This window comes from Vipera ursinii (assembly GCF_947247035.1).
Source record: "Vipera ursinii genome assembly, chromosome: 2".
In the NCBI taxonomy this organism is placed as follows: domain Eukaryota; kingdom Metazoa; phylum Chordata; class Lepidosauria; order Squamata; family Viperidae; genus Vipera; species Vipera ursinii.
This window is the reverse complement of record NC_139513.1, coordinates 171212761-171228644: the sequence shown is the minus strand read 5'-3', so window position 1 is coordinate 171228644 and position 15884 is coordinate 171212761. Positions and strand designations below refer to the sequence as shown.

At 43.7% G+C, this 15884-nt stretch overlaps 1 protein-coding gene across 7 annotated transcripts in view; it reads left to right on the top strand.

Annotated features, from left to right (window-relative positions):
• PLXNB3 (plexin B3) overlaps window positions 1-15884 on the top strand; it is a 63209-nt gene that overhangs the window by 29478 nt on the left and 17847 nt on the right. For all 7 annotated transcript variants that reach the window (XM_083355757.1, XM_083355758.1, XM_083355763.1 and 4 more), the window contains 14 exons: window positions 1540-1712; window positions 2094-2245; window positions 3435-3540; window positions 3773-3903; window positions 4008-4184; window positions 5521-5722; window positions 5832-6071; window positions 6563-6724; window positions 9581-9729; window positions 9850-9950; window positions 11938-12155; window positions 12772-12950; window positions 13401-13467; window positions 15392-15710. In XM_083355757.1, the coding sequence (XP_083211883.1) occupies window positions 1540-1712; window positions 2094-2245; window positions 3435-3540; window positions 3773-3903; window positions 4008-4184; window positions 5521-5722; window positions 5832-6071; window positions 6563-6724; window positions 9581-9729; window positions 9850-9950; window positions 11938-12155; window positions 12772-12950; window positions 13401-13467; window positions 15392-15710 (2376 nt within the window). The remainder of the gene's footprint in view (window positions 1-1539; window positions 1713-2093; window positions 2246-3434; window positions 3541-3772; window positions 3904-4007; window positions 4185-5520; window positions 5723-5831; window positions 6072-6562; window positions 6725-9580; window positions 9730-9849; window positions 9951-11937; window positions 12156-12771; window positions 12951-13400; window positions 13468-15391; window positions 15711-15884) is intronic.

Here is a 15884-nt window from a genome sequence, read left to right as displayed (position 1 = left end):
AAGATAATAGTTCCATTGTATTGTGCTCTGGTTAAATCACACTTGGAATACATTGTACTAAGCTTAATTCCAGACCTTGCAGTTTAAAAGAGAATGGCAGGGGTTTGAAATCAACCCCTCTAAGGAAGTATTAATGGAGTTGGTCTATACCAGGGGTAGGCAACCTCGGCTCTTTTATGACTCATTGCTGACTCAGGAATTCTGGGAGTTGAAGTCCCATGAGTCATAAAAGAGCCGAGGTTGCCTACCCCTGGTCTATACAGAACATTAATAAGTTACAGTGGTGTAAAGAGCTGTCACATAGAAAAGGTGAACCTGTTGTCTTATTGCAGCTAAAAGCAGAACAAAGATGACCACCTTCAGGGATGATTAGTGGATCCCTGCACTGGGAAGGGGATTGGATTAGAAGTTCAATATCTTCCCTTCCAATTTATGTATTCTTATACTTCTAAGACACCTTCAGGTTTTCTCTTTCCTGTCAGATTTAAAGCTACAAAATGAAAAATAAAAATATCTTTTACTTTAGAGTCAGGGGTGTCAAACTCAATTTCATTAAGGGCCGCATCAGCATTGTGGTTGCCCTCAAGGGGCCAGGTGGGTATGGCCAGGGTGGGCGTGGCCTACTGGGTGGGTGTGGCCAGGGTGGGCGTGGCCTACTGGGTGGGCGTGGACAGCTCTACATCGTTCGCATCGAGGGTGCCTATGGGGGCCTGGGCAGGAATGGGACAGATCTGGGGGTCTCTGGCAGAAGGAGGGTCTCTGGGCCAGAGCCAAGGCAGTGGGGGCCGTTCCCTCACTGTTTCCAGGATGGCTTCGCGGGCCGCATGAAACCACTTTGCGGGCCGGATCTGGCCCCCGGGCCTTGTGTTTGACATGTCTGCTTTAGACCAAAAAGAACTGAAAGTACGGGTTATAGAACTGCTGAAAAATTTGTAAGTCTAGACTCTAGAGTTTCAATGATTCCTTATTTAATTAAAGAATTGTAATTGTTACATCTTTTTGCTCTATTAACCACATATCCCTTTCAGCCATACCAACCTCTTTCTCTTTACGAATATACAAGACTTCTCCCCGTTGCTTGTGTAATGTTCTTTCTTATTTTGAATTTGTTTATTCATAATGTTCGGTTGATACTCTGTTTTCTTTTTTCAATTAAAGAAAAAAAATCTGGGCAGGGAAAGGAAGACAGAGGTTGGTGATTATGGTTTGGGTTTCACTCAAAAGAGCCTTTCCCAAAGTACCAAAATCACAGTACTGTGAAGGACAAAATACATGATCCAAAAGAAACAAATATTTGTTATCTCTTTAAACAAAATGCATACTTCGTGGAAGCTTACAATGTAGTGCAAATATTTTTTAAGCTTGGATTTTCCCAACTTCGAGGATGCTCACCAATGCCTTGCTCCTCTGAAAATCCAGTGGCTTTGCACTAGCTTATCTTCCCCGGATAGCAGGGAGATTTGTCTAGCACAGGGAAGGCAGTCTTAGCAGGACAGCGTTAAAATCGTGTTCACCTCTTGTCTTTTTTCCTCCTCTCAGTGACTTTGTACAACTGTTCTGTTGACCGTTCGGACTGCAGTCGCTGCAAAGCGGTCCCCCAGCATTTCCACTGTGTCTGGTGTCAGCTGGAAGAGGAGACTGGCTGTGTCTATGAGAACTCCTGTCCGTCCAAACTTGGTGTTGCTACTTGCCCGTCGCCCATCATCTACTCGGTGAGAAGCAACATCACTGGGCCCATAGTCTCACTGCCCAGTTGTTCTGCATGCAGATTTTTTTTTTAATACAGGAAAGAATATGAGAATTTTCCCCTGAAACCTCAGATCTAGATTTACCACCTTAGTCTTGCCACATACACATATACCTGTCACTTTTTCAGTAATTCACTAATTAGATAGAACCAAAACTCTTCCATGTTAAGCCAATTGTTTCAATCCAGCTACCCTTCAAAATCCATTGGGAGTTGCACCGCCAGATTACAGGAGACATCCTTGGTTGTAACACCAGTGCTAATATTTTTGTCTTTTAACAGAATTTGAAGAAAGCAGCCAATTTAGAGCTGCAACGCCATAATGCCATGTCATCCTGTTTCCTAGATATCTCCACTCACTGGACCTTTGGAAGGGGAAATGGCTCTCACTGTGATAGGATCCAACCTGGGTCATCGCTTTGAGGATGTGGCCAGAAGCGTGCTTGTAGCTGGGCTGCCTTGTGTTCCTGATCCAGCTCAGTACATAGTTTCCACTCGGTAAGGGCTGCTGCCCACATGCTGCCGTTCTTTGAAATGAAAGCAGTGAGCATTTGGTTTAGAGCTGCACAGAAATATGATCTTTGAGGAAACTGGCAGCAATTAATTTGACTAACATGGCTTTACTTATCAAGCCTGAATCAGCCTATATGAGCTAATGATGATGAGTTGAATGTGCAGTCTTCTTATCGAACATTAAACATAAATATCTGACTCAGTCTTGGATTCAGTTTTCAAGAATGTATTTCATTTGCTAAATAAAACAGGGAGGCTGACAGTAGTCTGGGTGAATTGTTGATTTCCAGCAAGTATCATTCAGTGGCTCTTTTCATGCATTGCACTAAGCTAAAATGTGACTTGCTTATTTTTGCTGTAACATATTGGTTGAATCTAATTATAACAGTTTGTAAAGAAGGTATTTATGGCTTAGCATGATCGATGAATTTGATCAATATCAGATTATTTTACAAACTATAAGCAAATCCCAATTTTAAGACGATACATAAAACTAGTCTGTGATTTGTTGCTTTTATGATACTAATCTTTTTATGTTTCAAGAATTTGCCTAAGCCTCCTATAACGTTGTCTAAATCAGCAACTTTTCCTTCATCTGAAGTACTTTTATGTATTCAGAATCTGTTACCAATCAATTTCTTGGATACCAACACCTTCTAATATTAAAGAAATAGTAATACCTCTGGAGTAGGAACCTCCATTTTATCTCTTTCCCTACATCTACAGTGCTTCTCTTAACACTGTTTTTTCCAGCAAAAAAGCTTCAAACTCAAACTTTCCATAGGGGAATGCAACGGTTTTTGCAGCATTTTAAGCAATGTAATTGACATGGCATTCATTCTCATCAGTCCCATGAAAGTGGCCATTAACATTCCCATCAGATAAAGGGCTGAGGAAATACTAAAAAGCATAGCCAGAATGCCAGGCTAAATCTATAGCTAGGCTGAACTCCAGAGTTTTTGTCCAAAACCAATCAAGAATAGGAGCTGGAAAAAACTCCTCTTATTTCTGATTCTGTACTACATTGTTCTTAGCTAATGAAAAGACCTAGAGATCTATTTTCAAAAGGTGTTCTCACCAGAGCCTGCGCCCTTTTTCATTCTTGAAAAATGCAGTCCTGCTGTGAATTTCTGCAGGCTTTCTCACAATAGGGCCTTCCTGCTGTTCCCTACAGGATCGTCTGTAACGTGCCCCCTGGAAAACGAGGGTTATCTGGCCCTGTTCAGGTCACCATAGGAGATCGCCCCCCAGGGATTTCCAAGAACCACTTCACCTACCAGGTCAATGTCTGACAGGGGAGGCGGGAGTGGGGGACATTCAGAGTTTGTTCTAAAGAAGCTTGGAACTGGGTATAAGAATGGGCTGAGCTAGGCACATTTGCTTGCAATGTGCCTGTGACACAATGTTCCTGTGTCATGGTTGGTATTCTGGGGAGGGGGAGGAAAGACAAGCCAGATGCTGTGAATACCACCAACACTGCTTATTAGCCCTTACAGTTGCTTCCATTCTCAGGATCCGATCCTTCTCAACCTCCACCCCAGCCTTGGTCCCATGGCTGGAGGAACACGAATAACCATCTCTGGCGAGGACCTTCTGACCGGCCCTGAGATTACTGTCAGCGTGGGCAACCTGCCCTGTATCCTGTGAGTAAAATGGCTTCTTTTCATCTTCTCTCCCTCCCCTCTCTTTATTTCCTCATAATCCTGTCCAAGGCTTCATATCACCTCTTTACTTTTCATCCCAACAGTGAGGAACCTGTGGAACCCAGAGCCATTGTGTGCCGTACCAGTGCCAGCTTGACGCCCCAGATGGTAACTGTTCAGGCCAAGTATGGCGTGGTGCTGCGTAAATTGCTGGAGAAGCCCTTCCTTTATACACCTAATCCACAGCTCACTGGGGCCTTCCCATCTACCAGCTTCCATGGGTAAAAGCCTGTAGGGTCATTTTATCTGGCTCATGTTAAGATTGTATGAACTTGTGTGTTATAAAACAATGGTTTGACAAAGAAAAAGTCAGGCTTTTTTACAAGAGGATACATGGTTGTATGTCAGCAGCACAATCTAAAAGCATCTCTGTATTCTTTGATGAGAACGAAAGGAGACCTAGGGATTGCTTCTTCAACATTCATAACCATATACTGTATAAATCATGCTGTTCCCTTTTGCACAGAAAAAGATTAAGACATAATAAGAGAAAGAAATTAAAGGCATGGCATAAGAAAAAGGAAAGGAAATATAGTTAAACCTGCTTAACCTGAACATCATTCCCTATATCTTTCCATAGTTTTGATCCTTGCAAATCATCCTTGTTTCCACCAAGTTTGTATAATACTTCACATTTGTGGGTGTGGTTTTCAAATAGTTTTGATTCCTGGTGACTAGGTGACTAGTCCCTGCAGTATTCCTGGCAAGGCTTTTCAGAATTGGTTTGCCCTTGCCTCCTTCCTAAGACTTAAGAAACAGTGACTGGCCCAAGGTTACCTAGCTGGTTTAATGTGGCTAAGGCAGGTCTAGAACCTGCAAAAGCTACTTACGACATTGTCGTTATGTCCACTGCAGCACCCCGCAGTTGTTTGCCATTATAACTGACTACAAGGATGCTGCAGCCCTCCTAGCTCCCATACCCCTCCTACCTTGGGCCTGCTTCCCATTCCACCGAGCCCCACACCCTCCTCACCCCATGTCACCCATCACATGATCACTTTTCAGAGATCTCTAGAATTCGAGTTAGGAAGGAGGACAGGTTGCTTCACTGCTGGACCATATGGTTGATCCTGGAAGCAGCCATCATTTTCTGAGCAACTTCATTGAATTGTGGCCACTTGGAAAATGGTGGCCGCTTCCAGAATTGCATCACGTGGCTCACCAACGGAGGAACTTGTTTTGCTTTCTTAACGTGAGCTCCACAGCATTCCACAGGGGTAAGACAAAGTATTCTGCAAAAAGGGAATGTTTAAGCCTAGGTTTTTAGGGAGAGAAAGAAGTGGGACCAGGTTGGTGTTTGGGGGTAGAACGGTGAAGCCACAGTAAGGAAGAAAGGGGGAGAGTTGTTTTAGAGAGCAAGAGAGTTTTGGACAATGAAGATAGGGGGTGCAAGGAAATTTCAGGAGTGGGGAGCAACCAGGAAAACCTCAAAGTTAAGTCTGAGTTCAGGTGTTCAGGGCCTCTTCCATCATACGTTTGTTAACATGGTGACTATATCAGACCAATGGGTAGTGGAAGATTGAGACACTTGTCTTTGTGGATGCTGTTGTTCCCCAGGGGCGGAAGGATCATCCAGGTGGAGGGGACTAATTTGGATGTGGTGGAACAACCCCTCATCAAAGCCATCTTGGAGCGAGAGAAGACACCCACAGGCAAAAGCATCCGGAAAAAAAGATTTTGTAATTCTTTGCACGGCCCTCATGCCCCACTGTCCTCAGCTTCCTCACGGCCCTGTGTTGAGGTGGGCGATCTATTGGAGGTGAGTATAGGAAAGAGAAGAGAGAAAGTTATGACTTGGTTGGAGGCTACAGTTCAGGAACAATTCCCCCTGCCATCTTCTAAACCACTTTTTCCCATTATCTTCACAGTGCTGGGAACCTTGCTGTGCTAATTCATCCGCTCTCCTACTTTGTCCGTCACCGGCTGTGCCATCCAATGCTCACTTCCGCCACCTTGTTTTTGAACTGGACGGATTCCATGTTCCTTTTAGCAATGCCAGCGGAGGCCAAGAATTCTCCTACAAACCTAATCCCCACCTGCGCTGGCCTGGTCGAGAATCCAGTGGCCGCCCTTTTAGTCTTAAACCTGGCAATGTCCTGGACATAGAGGTGAGGGGGATTAGGAGCAGACCCAGGAATGGTGGAAGCTGGGAGGGGAGGCTTGATTTGATGGGCTAATCCTTCTTGTTTTTCAGCAAGGTGATGCTTAGTAGAACCTCCTTGCTTATTAGCAGTTCTGAAACCTCAGTCCTTTCTTTCTGTCTTGATTCATGACAAGTACAATAGTTAACAGAATTGCATTGCACTGTATTGATTCTCATCTCATAGAACTTCTAGCCATATTACCAGAAGTCAATAATATATAATTTGGAACAATTAAATCACCATTTTTTGAAGTATCTATCATCTAAACCGTTAGTAGTAAGTGTTGTCCTGTTATAGAAAAAATATCAGGTCTTGGAATTCTGCAGAGAGAGACACACGCAGATAAGGCTTAGACACAGCATGGCCTCCAACGTGGTGGAAAGGGGATCATAATGAAGTAATTGTAATTCTTGAATGTTGATTGCACCTGTGACTTCTTTTATGTCCCTCTTTAGGGAGAAGGCTTGAACCTCGGTATCAGCAAGAACGAAGTGAGGGCCTTCATAGGCAACAGTGTTTGCACCGTGAAGACTCTTACACTTACCCATTTGTACTGTGAGCCCCCTCTGCAACCACCACAGCCGCTTAATACTTCTTCTGTGTTGCCCGAGTTTATAGTGAGTTGAAAAGTAACTGGATGGGTTAAATTCCCCACTCACCCACCACACACATGGTTTCTGGCCTCTCACTTAGACCTTTGCTGATGTTTCCATATAGTAGGAAAAGCTCGTCCTTCTTGAAAATCTTTTGAAAAATCTATATAATCCCAGATGTTGTCAGGTGCAACTCTCCTTCATTAGCAACAGGATTTCCTTTGAGTGTATAACGTGATCACACCCTTTGAATAATAATTTGCATAATGAAAAATTATTCTGATTGCGTAGTTGCTTAATTTCGATTCAGTTTCCCACTCCACCCGTAAAGCAGAAGCGAGGTTTGCGCAATAAAGTTACTTTGGTTTTATGGCTCTTTTAATAACTTCCTTCCTGATCCTTTAATGGCAGAGCAGAGTATTTTGAGGAAGGACTGACTTTTCAAGTGGTCGAACCATGTAATGTAATGATATCTTTGGAGATAAACACCAGTGATTTAACTTTCTATGCATCCTTAGTGAAAGTATAAAGAATAAAATAACTAACCAAAGGGTTTTGATTGATATTTGGGATTAGAACTGGGAAAAACCCCAGTACAGAAATTGAGCGTGTAAGTCATATTCTTAAATACTCAGTCCCATCCCATCTAGGATCAGTGCATAATTTGCATATTTTTATTTTATTGTTTTATTCTTCCATCATTTTTAAATAGCTGCCAGTCACACAATAAAATGTAAAAAAATAAAGTACAATAAAAAACAAGCCATAACATGAGCAACGTTAAAAACATTTCACAACTTTAAAAAAATCAGTACTATTAAAAGACTAGGTAAAGGTAAAGGTTCCCCCGCACATGCGTGCTAGTCGTTTCCAACTCTAGGGGCCGGTGCTCATCTCCGTTTCAAAGCCGAAGAGCCAGCGCTTGTCCGAAGACGTCTCCGTGGTCATGTGGCCGGCATGACTAGACGCCAAAGGCGCACGGAACGCTGTTACCTTCCCACCGTAGTGGTCCCTATTTTTCTACTTGCATTTTTACATGCTTTTGAACTGCTAGGTTGGCAGAAGCTGGGACGAGTAACAGGCGCTCACTCTGTTACACGGCACTCGGGATTCGACCTGCCAAACTGCCGACCTTCTGATCGACAAGCTCAGCGTCCTAACCCACTGAGCCACCGCGTCCCTTTATTAAAAGACTAGGAGAAAACATATTCAATGTAGTTACAGGCAATGTAACCATTGCATCAATTCCACATTTCCTTGAGATCCCCAAACCAAGTCTCATTTTGAGGGACTTCTGGAGGTTACCAGGGATGGGGCCAGTCTCACCTTGAGGGAAATGATGTTCCACAGGGCAGAAAAGCCCTATGTCTTGGAACCTGCCAGAGGTAGCTCCTTAACAGATGGGGCCCACAATTTACCTTTTCTGAGACAGGCAAATATAACTGGGGAGAGGCCATCCCTCAAATAACCAGCCCCTGTGTCATGAAGAGCTTTAAAGGACATCACCAGCACCTTAAGTTGGATTCAGAAGCAAACAATAACCAATGCAGCTTGCAGAGCAGAATTGCAACATCTGCCATTTAAGGGATGCACACAGCTGCTCATGTCACTGCATTTTGCCCCAAGGTGAAACTTCTGTATATTCTTCAATGGAAGCCCCCATGTAGAGCTCATTACAAAAATTCACCTGGTAGATGACCAAGGCATGGGTGACCATGACCATTGTTAAGCAACGGAGCAGAGTAATCCCCAAAATTGTCTTGCTCAAAGGTCGGTTGCAGCAGTTCCCTCATGGCTGTCAATCACCCCTTAAAAATGACACAGAACTATTATAATGGCAGGCAAGTATACGTTGATTTCTTTTATTTCTGTGCATAAAATGACAATTTCAGTTATATCGAACTATAATCCTTTTGTAGTTATGTGGTAGATGCCAATATGCCTGATAAAGGTGCAATATTTGCATTTTTGTTCTTGAGCTCCCTTTCACTTATTATTTCCTACTCATACCAAGGGCTTTCATTAGTTTCTCTTATACGTGCAAAAAATATGTCCCTGATATTCGGAGAAGAAGGAAAAAGTGGATGCAATTACTGTAGGCCAAAAAGGGAGCTATCAACCTCTCCACCCTTTATTTGTGTTTCCTATCTTTTAGTAGATGTGGTATAATTGGATCAAAGTGCCCATGTTCCATATGTTCTAAAATGGTGCGTCAGAGCCCATTAGTAAGTTGTGACCTATCTGGATGAATAGCCAGACCCTGCAACTCAACAATAGAAATAAAAAGAAGCAGGTCCGGATGAATACTGAAGTGAGAGGAGGTGGTGTTATGGTTTAGTTGCTTAAATTTACAAACTTTTGCCTTACACAAATAGATCTCCAGACCTGACCAAGTCCCCTTCTTGCCGATTTACTGGTACGCTGAATCCCCAGAGCTTAATTGGACCAATACTGGAAATTCTCTCATTCTTACTCATCCTTACTATGAATAGTTGTTAGCAATAGCAGGCAATTAAATATACATTGATTTTTTTTATTATTTCTGTGCATAAATGTAAGCTTTCCAATGGGATTCAGTGAAGAAATTCAGTTCATCAGCCTGATCTTAGATGGGCAACCTTAGGGCAACCTTCCCCAATCTGCTTCCCTTCAGGTGCATGGACCTCAGTTCCCAGCATCTCTGTTGCTTGGGAATTCTAGGAGGTGAAGCCCACAGATCAGGAGGTCATCCAGACTCATGCAAGGGTCTCTTTGTACTAGCTTTTGTAACAGGCTTCTGCTTCAATAGATTACTTAGTCCTTACAAGATTACACACTTTATTGCAACAGACAAATATGTGTATATCTGTGGAATGAACCTTGTATGCTGTCATCTTGCAGGTGCAGATGGGAAACCTGCGTCTGGATCTTGGTCGTGTCCGCTATGATACAGAACCGCCATCTAGCTTCCCCCCACAAGCCCAAATTGGGCTGGGAGTAGGGGCAGCAGTGCTGGTGGTTATAGTCCTGCTTCTCATTTTAATGTACAGGTAAACATGCCAGTGATTCTGAAGGTGTGCTATGCAGGCTGGAAAGCAATGTTGTTTTCTTCAATGGGCCTTTATTCCTGTGACACTTAGTAATCTCTCTTTTCCTCCATCTCTTGACAGACGGAAGAGTAAGCAAGCCTTGCGTGATTATAAGAAAGTCCTAGTGCAGCTTGAGAACATGGAGATCAGCGTTGGAGACCAGTGCCGCAAGGAATTCACTGGTATGGAATGGGAATGAAGTTAATTTCCCCCCAGCTGAACATGCCTCCTGGGTTGACCTACTAGGCCAGACACGTCAAACACAAGGCCCGGGGGCCAGATCCGGCCCATGAAGTGATTTCATGTGGCCCGTGAAGCCATACTGGAAACAGTGAGGGAATGGCCCCCACTGCCTTGGCTCTGGCCCAGAGACCCTCCTTCTGCCAGAGACTCTCAGATCTGTCCCACTCCTGCCCAGGCCCCCATAGGCACCCTTGATGCAAACGATGTAGAGCTGGCCATGCCCACCCAGTAGGCCATATGCACTCTAGCCACGCCTGCCCAGTAGGCCACGCCCACCCTGGCCATACCCACCTGGCCCCTTGAGGGCAACTGCAATGCTGATGCGGCCCTCAATGAAATTGAGTTTGACACCCCAGTACTAGGCTATTGCTCCCATTATTTGCAGCCAACAGAGCAGATGGTAGTGCGAACTTGGAGATGATGAATATGTACTATAACAAATGTGCAAGAATACCTGAACAGAGAGGATTGGATTAATTAATCTGGAGGAAAGTGGAAGGATTTTGAATGAGGGGATGTGAGAAAAGAGCTGTCTAAAGATCTAAAATCTTATCTGTGGTCCTCATTTAACAACCACCTGTTCAGCAACTGTTTGGACTTACAGCAACGCTGAACAAGAGGTACTTACAACCTGTCCTTGTAATTATGGCTCTTGTAGCATCCTTGTGGGCATGAGATCGCAGTTTGGAAACTTCCCTGTCAGCTTCTGACAAGCAGCCTCTATGGGGAAGCCAACAGGAAGACACAGCTTGCGGTCACATGCGGTTGTCACTTAATGACCCACACAGTCTTTGTTTAATGGCAGCAACTGGAGTTGCCAAAACTGACATTGACAAGATCACATGGGTTTTTTTTTACTTACAGCCACATCATTTAATGATAAAGAGTTTCCAGTCTCGATTAGCATTGGTAGGCGAGGACTTCCTGCAATCTCTAACAGGCTACAGACTTCTTTGAAATGTGTTGCTCTTACCAGTTGACCACTCCAGACCAGATATTTGGGGAAAGCCTTAATTTATGAATATAGAGGATTCTACTTCAGAATAGGGAATTAGCATACATACATACCATTAAAGCAAGTGAGAGAGTTCATACAGGAATCACTGTGGTATTATAACCAAAAGTGTTCAAGTAGTCCCAGCCGATTGTGCTTGCTTGACTTGCAAGTGGCTCCAGGTGTGGCAGCCCAGAAAAGAGGTGGCTTTTTAAGGAGGTCCCTGCAACCAAGCAAGCACTTCCACCCTGGATCCAGAGAGCCTTCCTGGCTTCCAAGCAAAGACCAAGCGCTTCTACTGATCACCTTATGGGGGGAAATGGGTGGTATAAAAGTTTAATAAATTAATACATGGATTTCTCTTAGATGATCATTGAATTGATTAGCAATGGAATGACCTTGTTTTCCTGCCAAATTACAAATCCCTGGATATTACACCTGGAGACTTTATTTGCCCAGAGTTTGGAAGGACTACTAGAGTGTTGGAGGATGGAAGTGGGGGGAAGAGGGAGAGGGAAGCTATTGCATTCTTCATTTCTGTACCCTTGTTTGAGCATGTGGGGTGCCCTGGCTGTGAAGAAGAGAGCAGGAAGAGCTTTTGAGAAGCAGGCACTGCACAAAGCAGTGCCCTAAAAATTGTCCTGCTGATGAATGACCCTTGTCCCTATGTCCATAAACAGCAGTTTTACAATTCCTGCTTAATTTTGGAGGGGTTAGGCTGTTGTCAAAAGGAGGAAAAGCACAGATAAAGTAAAGAGTCCATTTGCTGGAGGGAGAAAAATGAAAAGTTTTAGAAACTTCACATTTCTTATTGTGAATGACTCGGTGCTGTATTTCTTTCTTTTTCTTTTTCTTTTTTTGCTCTTCCGTAACCCTTTACCCTCCTTCCCTTCTGTCCCAGCCTCTGATCACAATTCCTTTCCTCGCTTCAGATCTCATGACTGAAATGACTGACTTGAGTGGGGAGCTGGAAGGCTCTGGGATCCCTTTCCTGGACTACAACACCTATGCTCAGCGTGTCTTCTTCCCGGCTCAGGGGGACGTGCCTCTGAGACGTGTGCTGGACCTGCCCGAGGGCCGTCGAGCCACTGTGGAGCAGGGGCTGGGACAATTCTCCAATCTGTTGAACAGCAAAGTCTTCCTGCTGACAGTGAGCACGCTGGGGAAACGGGGAGGTAGATTCTGGAAAGCAGCCGAGGTACAGAATAGATTCTCGTGCCACTGGCGGGAGCGGAGATGTGTTTGGAAACCAATTGTAAGTCGAAAGTCTCCCAGTGTGGGAACAAGGATAAATCACAAGAAGCAATGCTCCTATCTGAACACCTCTACTGCATCGTTCAGTGTTGACATGAGGAGAGAACAAGGCAAAGCTGCACACTGATGAGAAGGGACTCAATTCTAGGTGGTCATTTGGCATCTCCTCGATTCATCTGCAGTGAATGTTGACAAGTATTCTTCTCTGCTGCATCAATGGCTGATGACTTAAACTTCAGCTTTGAGCGGCATTTCCATGCTTGGGCAGAGGCTGATGCTTTCATCCAAATGGTGAAAGTACTGTTGCACAATTACAGCAACAAATTTTGCCCTGTTTGTGCATGAAGGCAGTGCCGCAAAGCACATAGGGAAGGGCTGGAACCTTTAGTATGATATTGCCTTTGTTAACTGCCCCCTTTTGACCCTCAGAAACTCTCTGTCCTTGAGGCAAGAAGGGGCATCTTCTGGGCCCTAGCAACAGAGTTGATACTCTCTCCCCCTGCTGTTTGCAGTTAATCCGGACGCTGGAGGCCCAGCCTACCTTTTCTCAACGAGACCGATGTCATGCAGCATCACTTCTCTCTTTGGCTCTCCATGGGCGGCTGGAGTACTTGACAGACATCATGCAGACCCTGCTGAGTGATCTGGCTGCCCACTGTGTTGCCCGCAATCCTAAGCTCATGCTTCGCAGGTAGGTCCTGGAGCAATCACGCATAGATGCAGAGTGGGGGAAGGTATCCTTCTTCCAAAGAAATCTTTATCTGCTTCTGCAGAATGGGTAGCTTTATGCTTTCCATAGCAGCATCTACTCTTAATGTTCCTAATTCAGCAAGCATTCTGTTTTCATAGCTAGCATTGATTCCTCATGGCTAGCAGTAGCAGCAAAAATTTACAAGTACAGTCAAGTGATCAGTAATTTCTGAGGTTCTCTGCTGACTTCCCAAAGCAAAGCCAAGGGAGGTGGCAAGAAATTGGGAGTCCTGGTCCCGTGAGGTCCTCATTTAACATCAGCAACCATGACTGCAGGAATTGCCATCACATTTGAAGATTGTGGCACTTAGTAATGGCAAGTCTGGTCCCAACTGTTGTTATAAGTCAAGAATTACCTGTAACGTTGTTAAACTCTGCAATTATTTCATAGGACAGAGACCATGGTGGAGAAACTACTGACCAACTGGATGTCCATCTGTCTCTACTCCTATCTCCGGGTAAGCACCGGGCACCATGCTGAATTGTTAAAATCTAGATTTAAATTGGTTTGATGGGGACAGGGGCAGGGGAATGGGCCTAACTTTACAACATTGTGAATCCTTTGGCTAACGTGTTGCTATTTTGTTTCCTTACCTGTTGTAAACTCTTTATGCCTACTACTGAAATCTGTTGAAAATCTGAGAAACATCTTACTACGCTTTCTGTTCCTCTTTCTGGGCAATCAAATAACATCCTCTTAAATGTAACTTGATTTATTTCTGGCTTTTTAGTCTGCCGATTCTAAAAGGAACTTCTGTTTTTTTCTGCTATTCCACTGATCTCACAACTTTTCCCCCAGTGAGCAGAGTCACCTGTGAATAAGTTGTGCAGAAAAAAACAGGAAATAATCAACCTATATCTTTTGTGTTGCCCTGGAGAGTTTGGATCTAGGTTTTAATAATTCAACCATACCACACTGGTTTTCATTGCCCTCCCATGGAGAAATTCCGTGTGGATTATTTCCCCTCTATTTCATTCTCACTGTACTTTCCAAAATCCTTCACATGGGTGACTACGTCCCTTTAGTTCATGGTAGAAGAGGCCTACATCTTGGCAACCAATCTGTTGTATGATCTTTTCTGCTGCGCAGATCTATTTGCAATTTTTACTATAATATTTTTTGCCACTTTCCCTACTGTCATTCCCTAGTTTTTCTCCTCAGTGCTCCCATCCATCCATCATCTTTCTGAATTGCCAAAAAAAGTATTCACCAGCAGTAAGGCAAAAAAGCAAAAGAGATTGCCTTAGTTGCTACAAATGTATTTTTGTTTGTACATAAATTCTCTTTCTTTTCCCACACAGTCAGTCTATTTCATACAACAGTCAGCCTTTTACTTTAGTACAGGTAGAAACGTTTAAACGTAAACCATCCCCAATTTTACACTATGAAAGATAAGGTTTTCTGAATCTGATAAGCCATGCAACCTAGGGAAATTTGGCTGCTTTCGCTTATTTTGCTTATTTGAACAGCCTATTCAGATACCAATCAAGTTATTACATTTGCCATGCTTTAAATTAGAAATCCTTAAACTCTTAATTATACAGTTGGTTCCATCTTATTTCTTTCATATGCCTTTTTCTTTTTCTTTTTTTCTCCTCTTATTATCACCAATTTTATTCCCTTTTTATGCTAGGTCATGTTATTACAATTGTGGTCAGAGCAATAACTGATTGATTAACAGTGTATTCTGCTTTGAGTTGGAATTGTGCAAAGAATTTAAGCTGTTCCTTGAGCTGGTGAAAATCTCGTCTATCCCCTTTTATGGTTATTACTCACACCCTTCATAAATACTCTCACTGATGAATGTTTATTTCTGTTTAAAAGGTAATATCATCGCTTGTGTTTTGTGCTTGATCAGAATGACTGAAAATGATCTGGGTTTTTTTTGTTTTTGTTTTTTAAAAAAGATTTTTTAAAGTCAAGGGACGTGGTCCTCAACTTATGACCACAATTGAGCCCAAAATTTCTGTTGCTACATGAGACATTTGTTAAGTGGCTTTTGTCCCAATTTACAATCTTTCTTGTCGCAATTGTTAAGTGAATCCCTGCAGTTGGTAAATTGGTAACACGGTTGTTAAGTGAATCTGGCTTTGCTTTTCAGGTGGTCACAAAATGGGATCACATGACCCTGGGACACTGCAACCGTCATAAATAGCTGAATTTTGATCACATGACCATGGGGATGCTGCAATGCTTTATACGTGTGAAAAACGGTCATAAGCCACTTTTCCGGCCTGTTGTAACTTTGAATGGTTACTAAGCGAACCATTTTAAGTTGAGGACTATTTGTATCTGGATCTCCTGAGGGAACACAGTATGCCACTGAAGATTGTTTCAACTGCAGAGAATGAGAATCATCCATTCTGTCTTTCCTGCTGCAGGAGGTAGCTGGTGAACCCTTGTACATGCTTTTCCGTGCCATTAAGTACCAGGTGGATAAAGGCCCGGTGGATGCTGTGACAGGCAAGGCCAAGCGAACTCTGAATGACAGCCGGCTTCTCCGAGAGGATGTGGAATATCGGCCTCTCACTCTGACAGTCTTGGTGCGGGGAGCGCCTGGGGCCGGGGCCGAAACGCAGCGTATCCCAGCCCGTGTCCTTGACACAGATACTATCACCCAAGTGAAGGAAAAAATCTTGGACCAGGTGTTCAAGGGTGTGCCTTTCTCCCAGCGGCCTTCTGTGCATTCTCTTGACTTAGGTAAAATACCTCCTTCCTTAGTCATCCCAGTTAGATGAGGTTGACTCATTTATTTGCGTACTGTTGTGGCCCAGACTGTGGCTTCACCGATTGTGCTGTGGAGGTTTGAGGGAAAGGGGAGGACACGAAAGTGCGAGTCTCTTACCTGTTACTTATCTCCCTCCTGCCCACCCT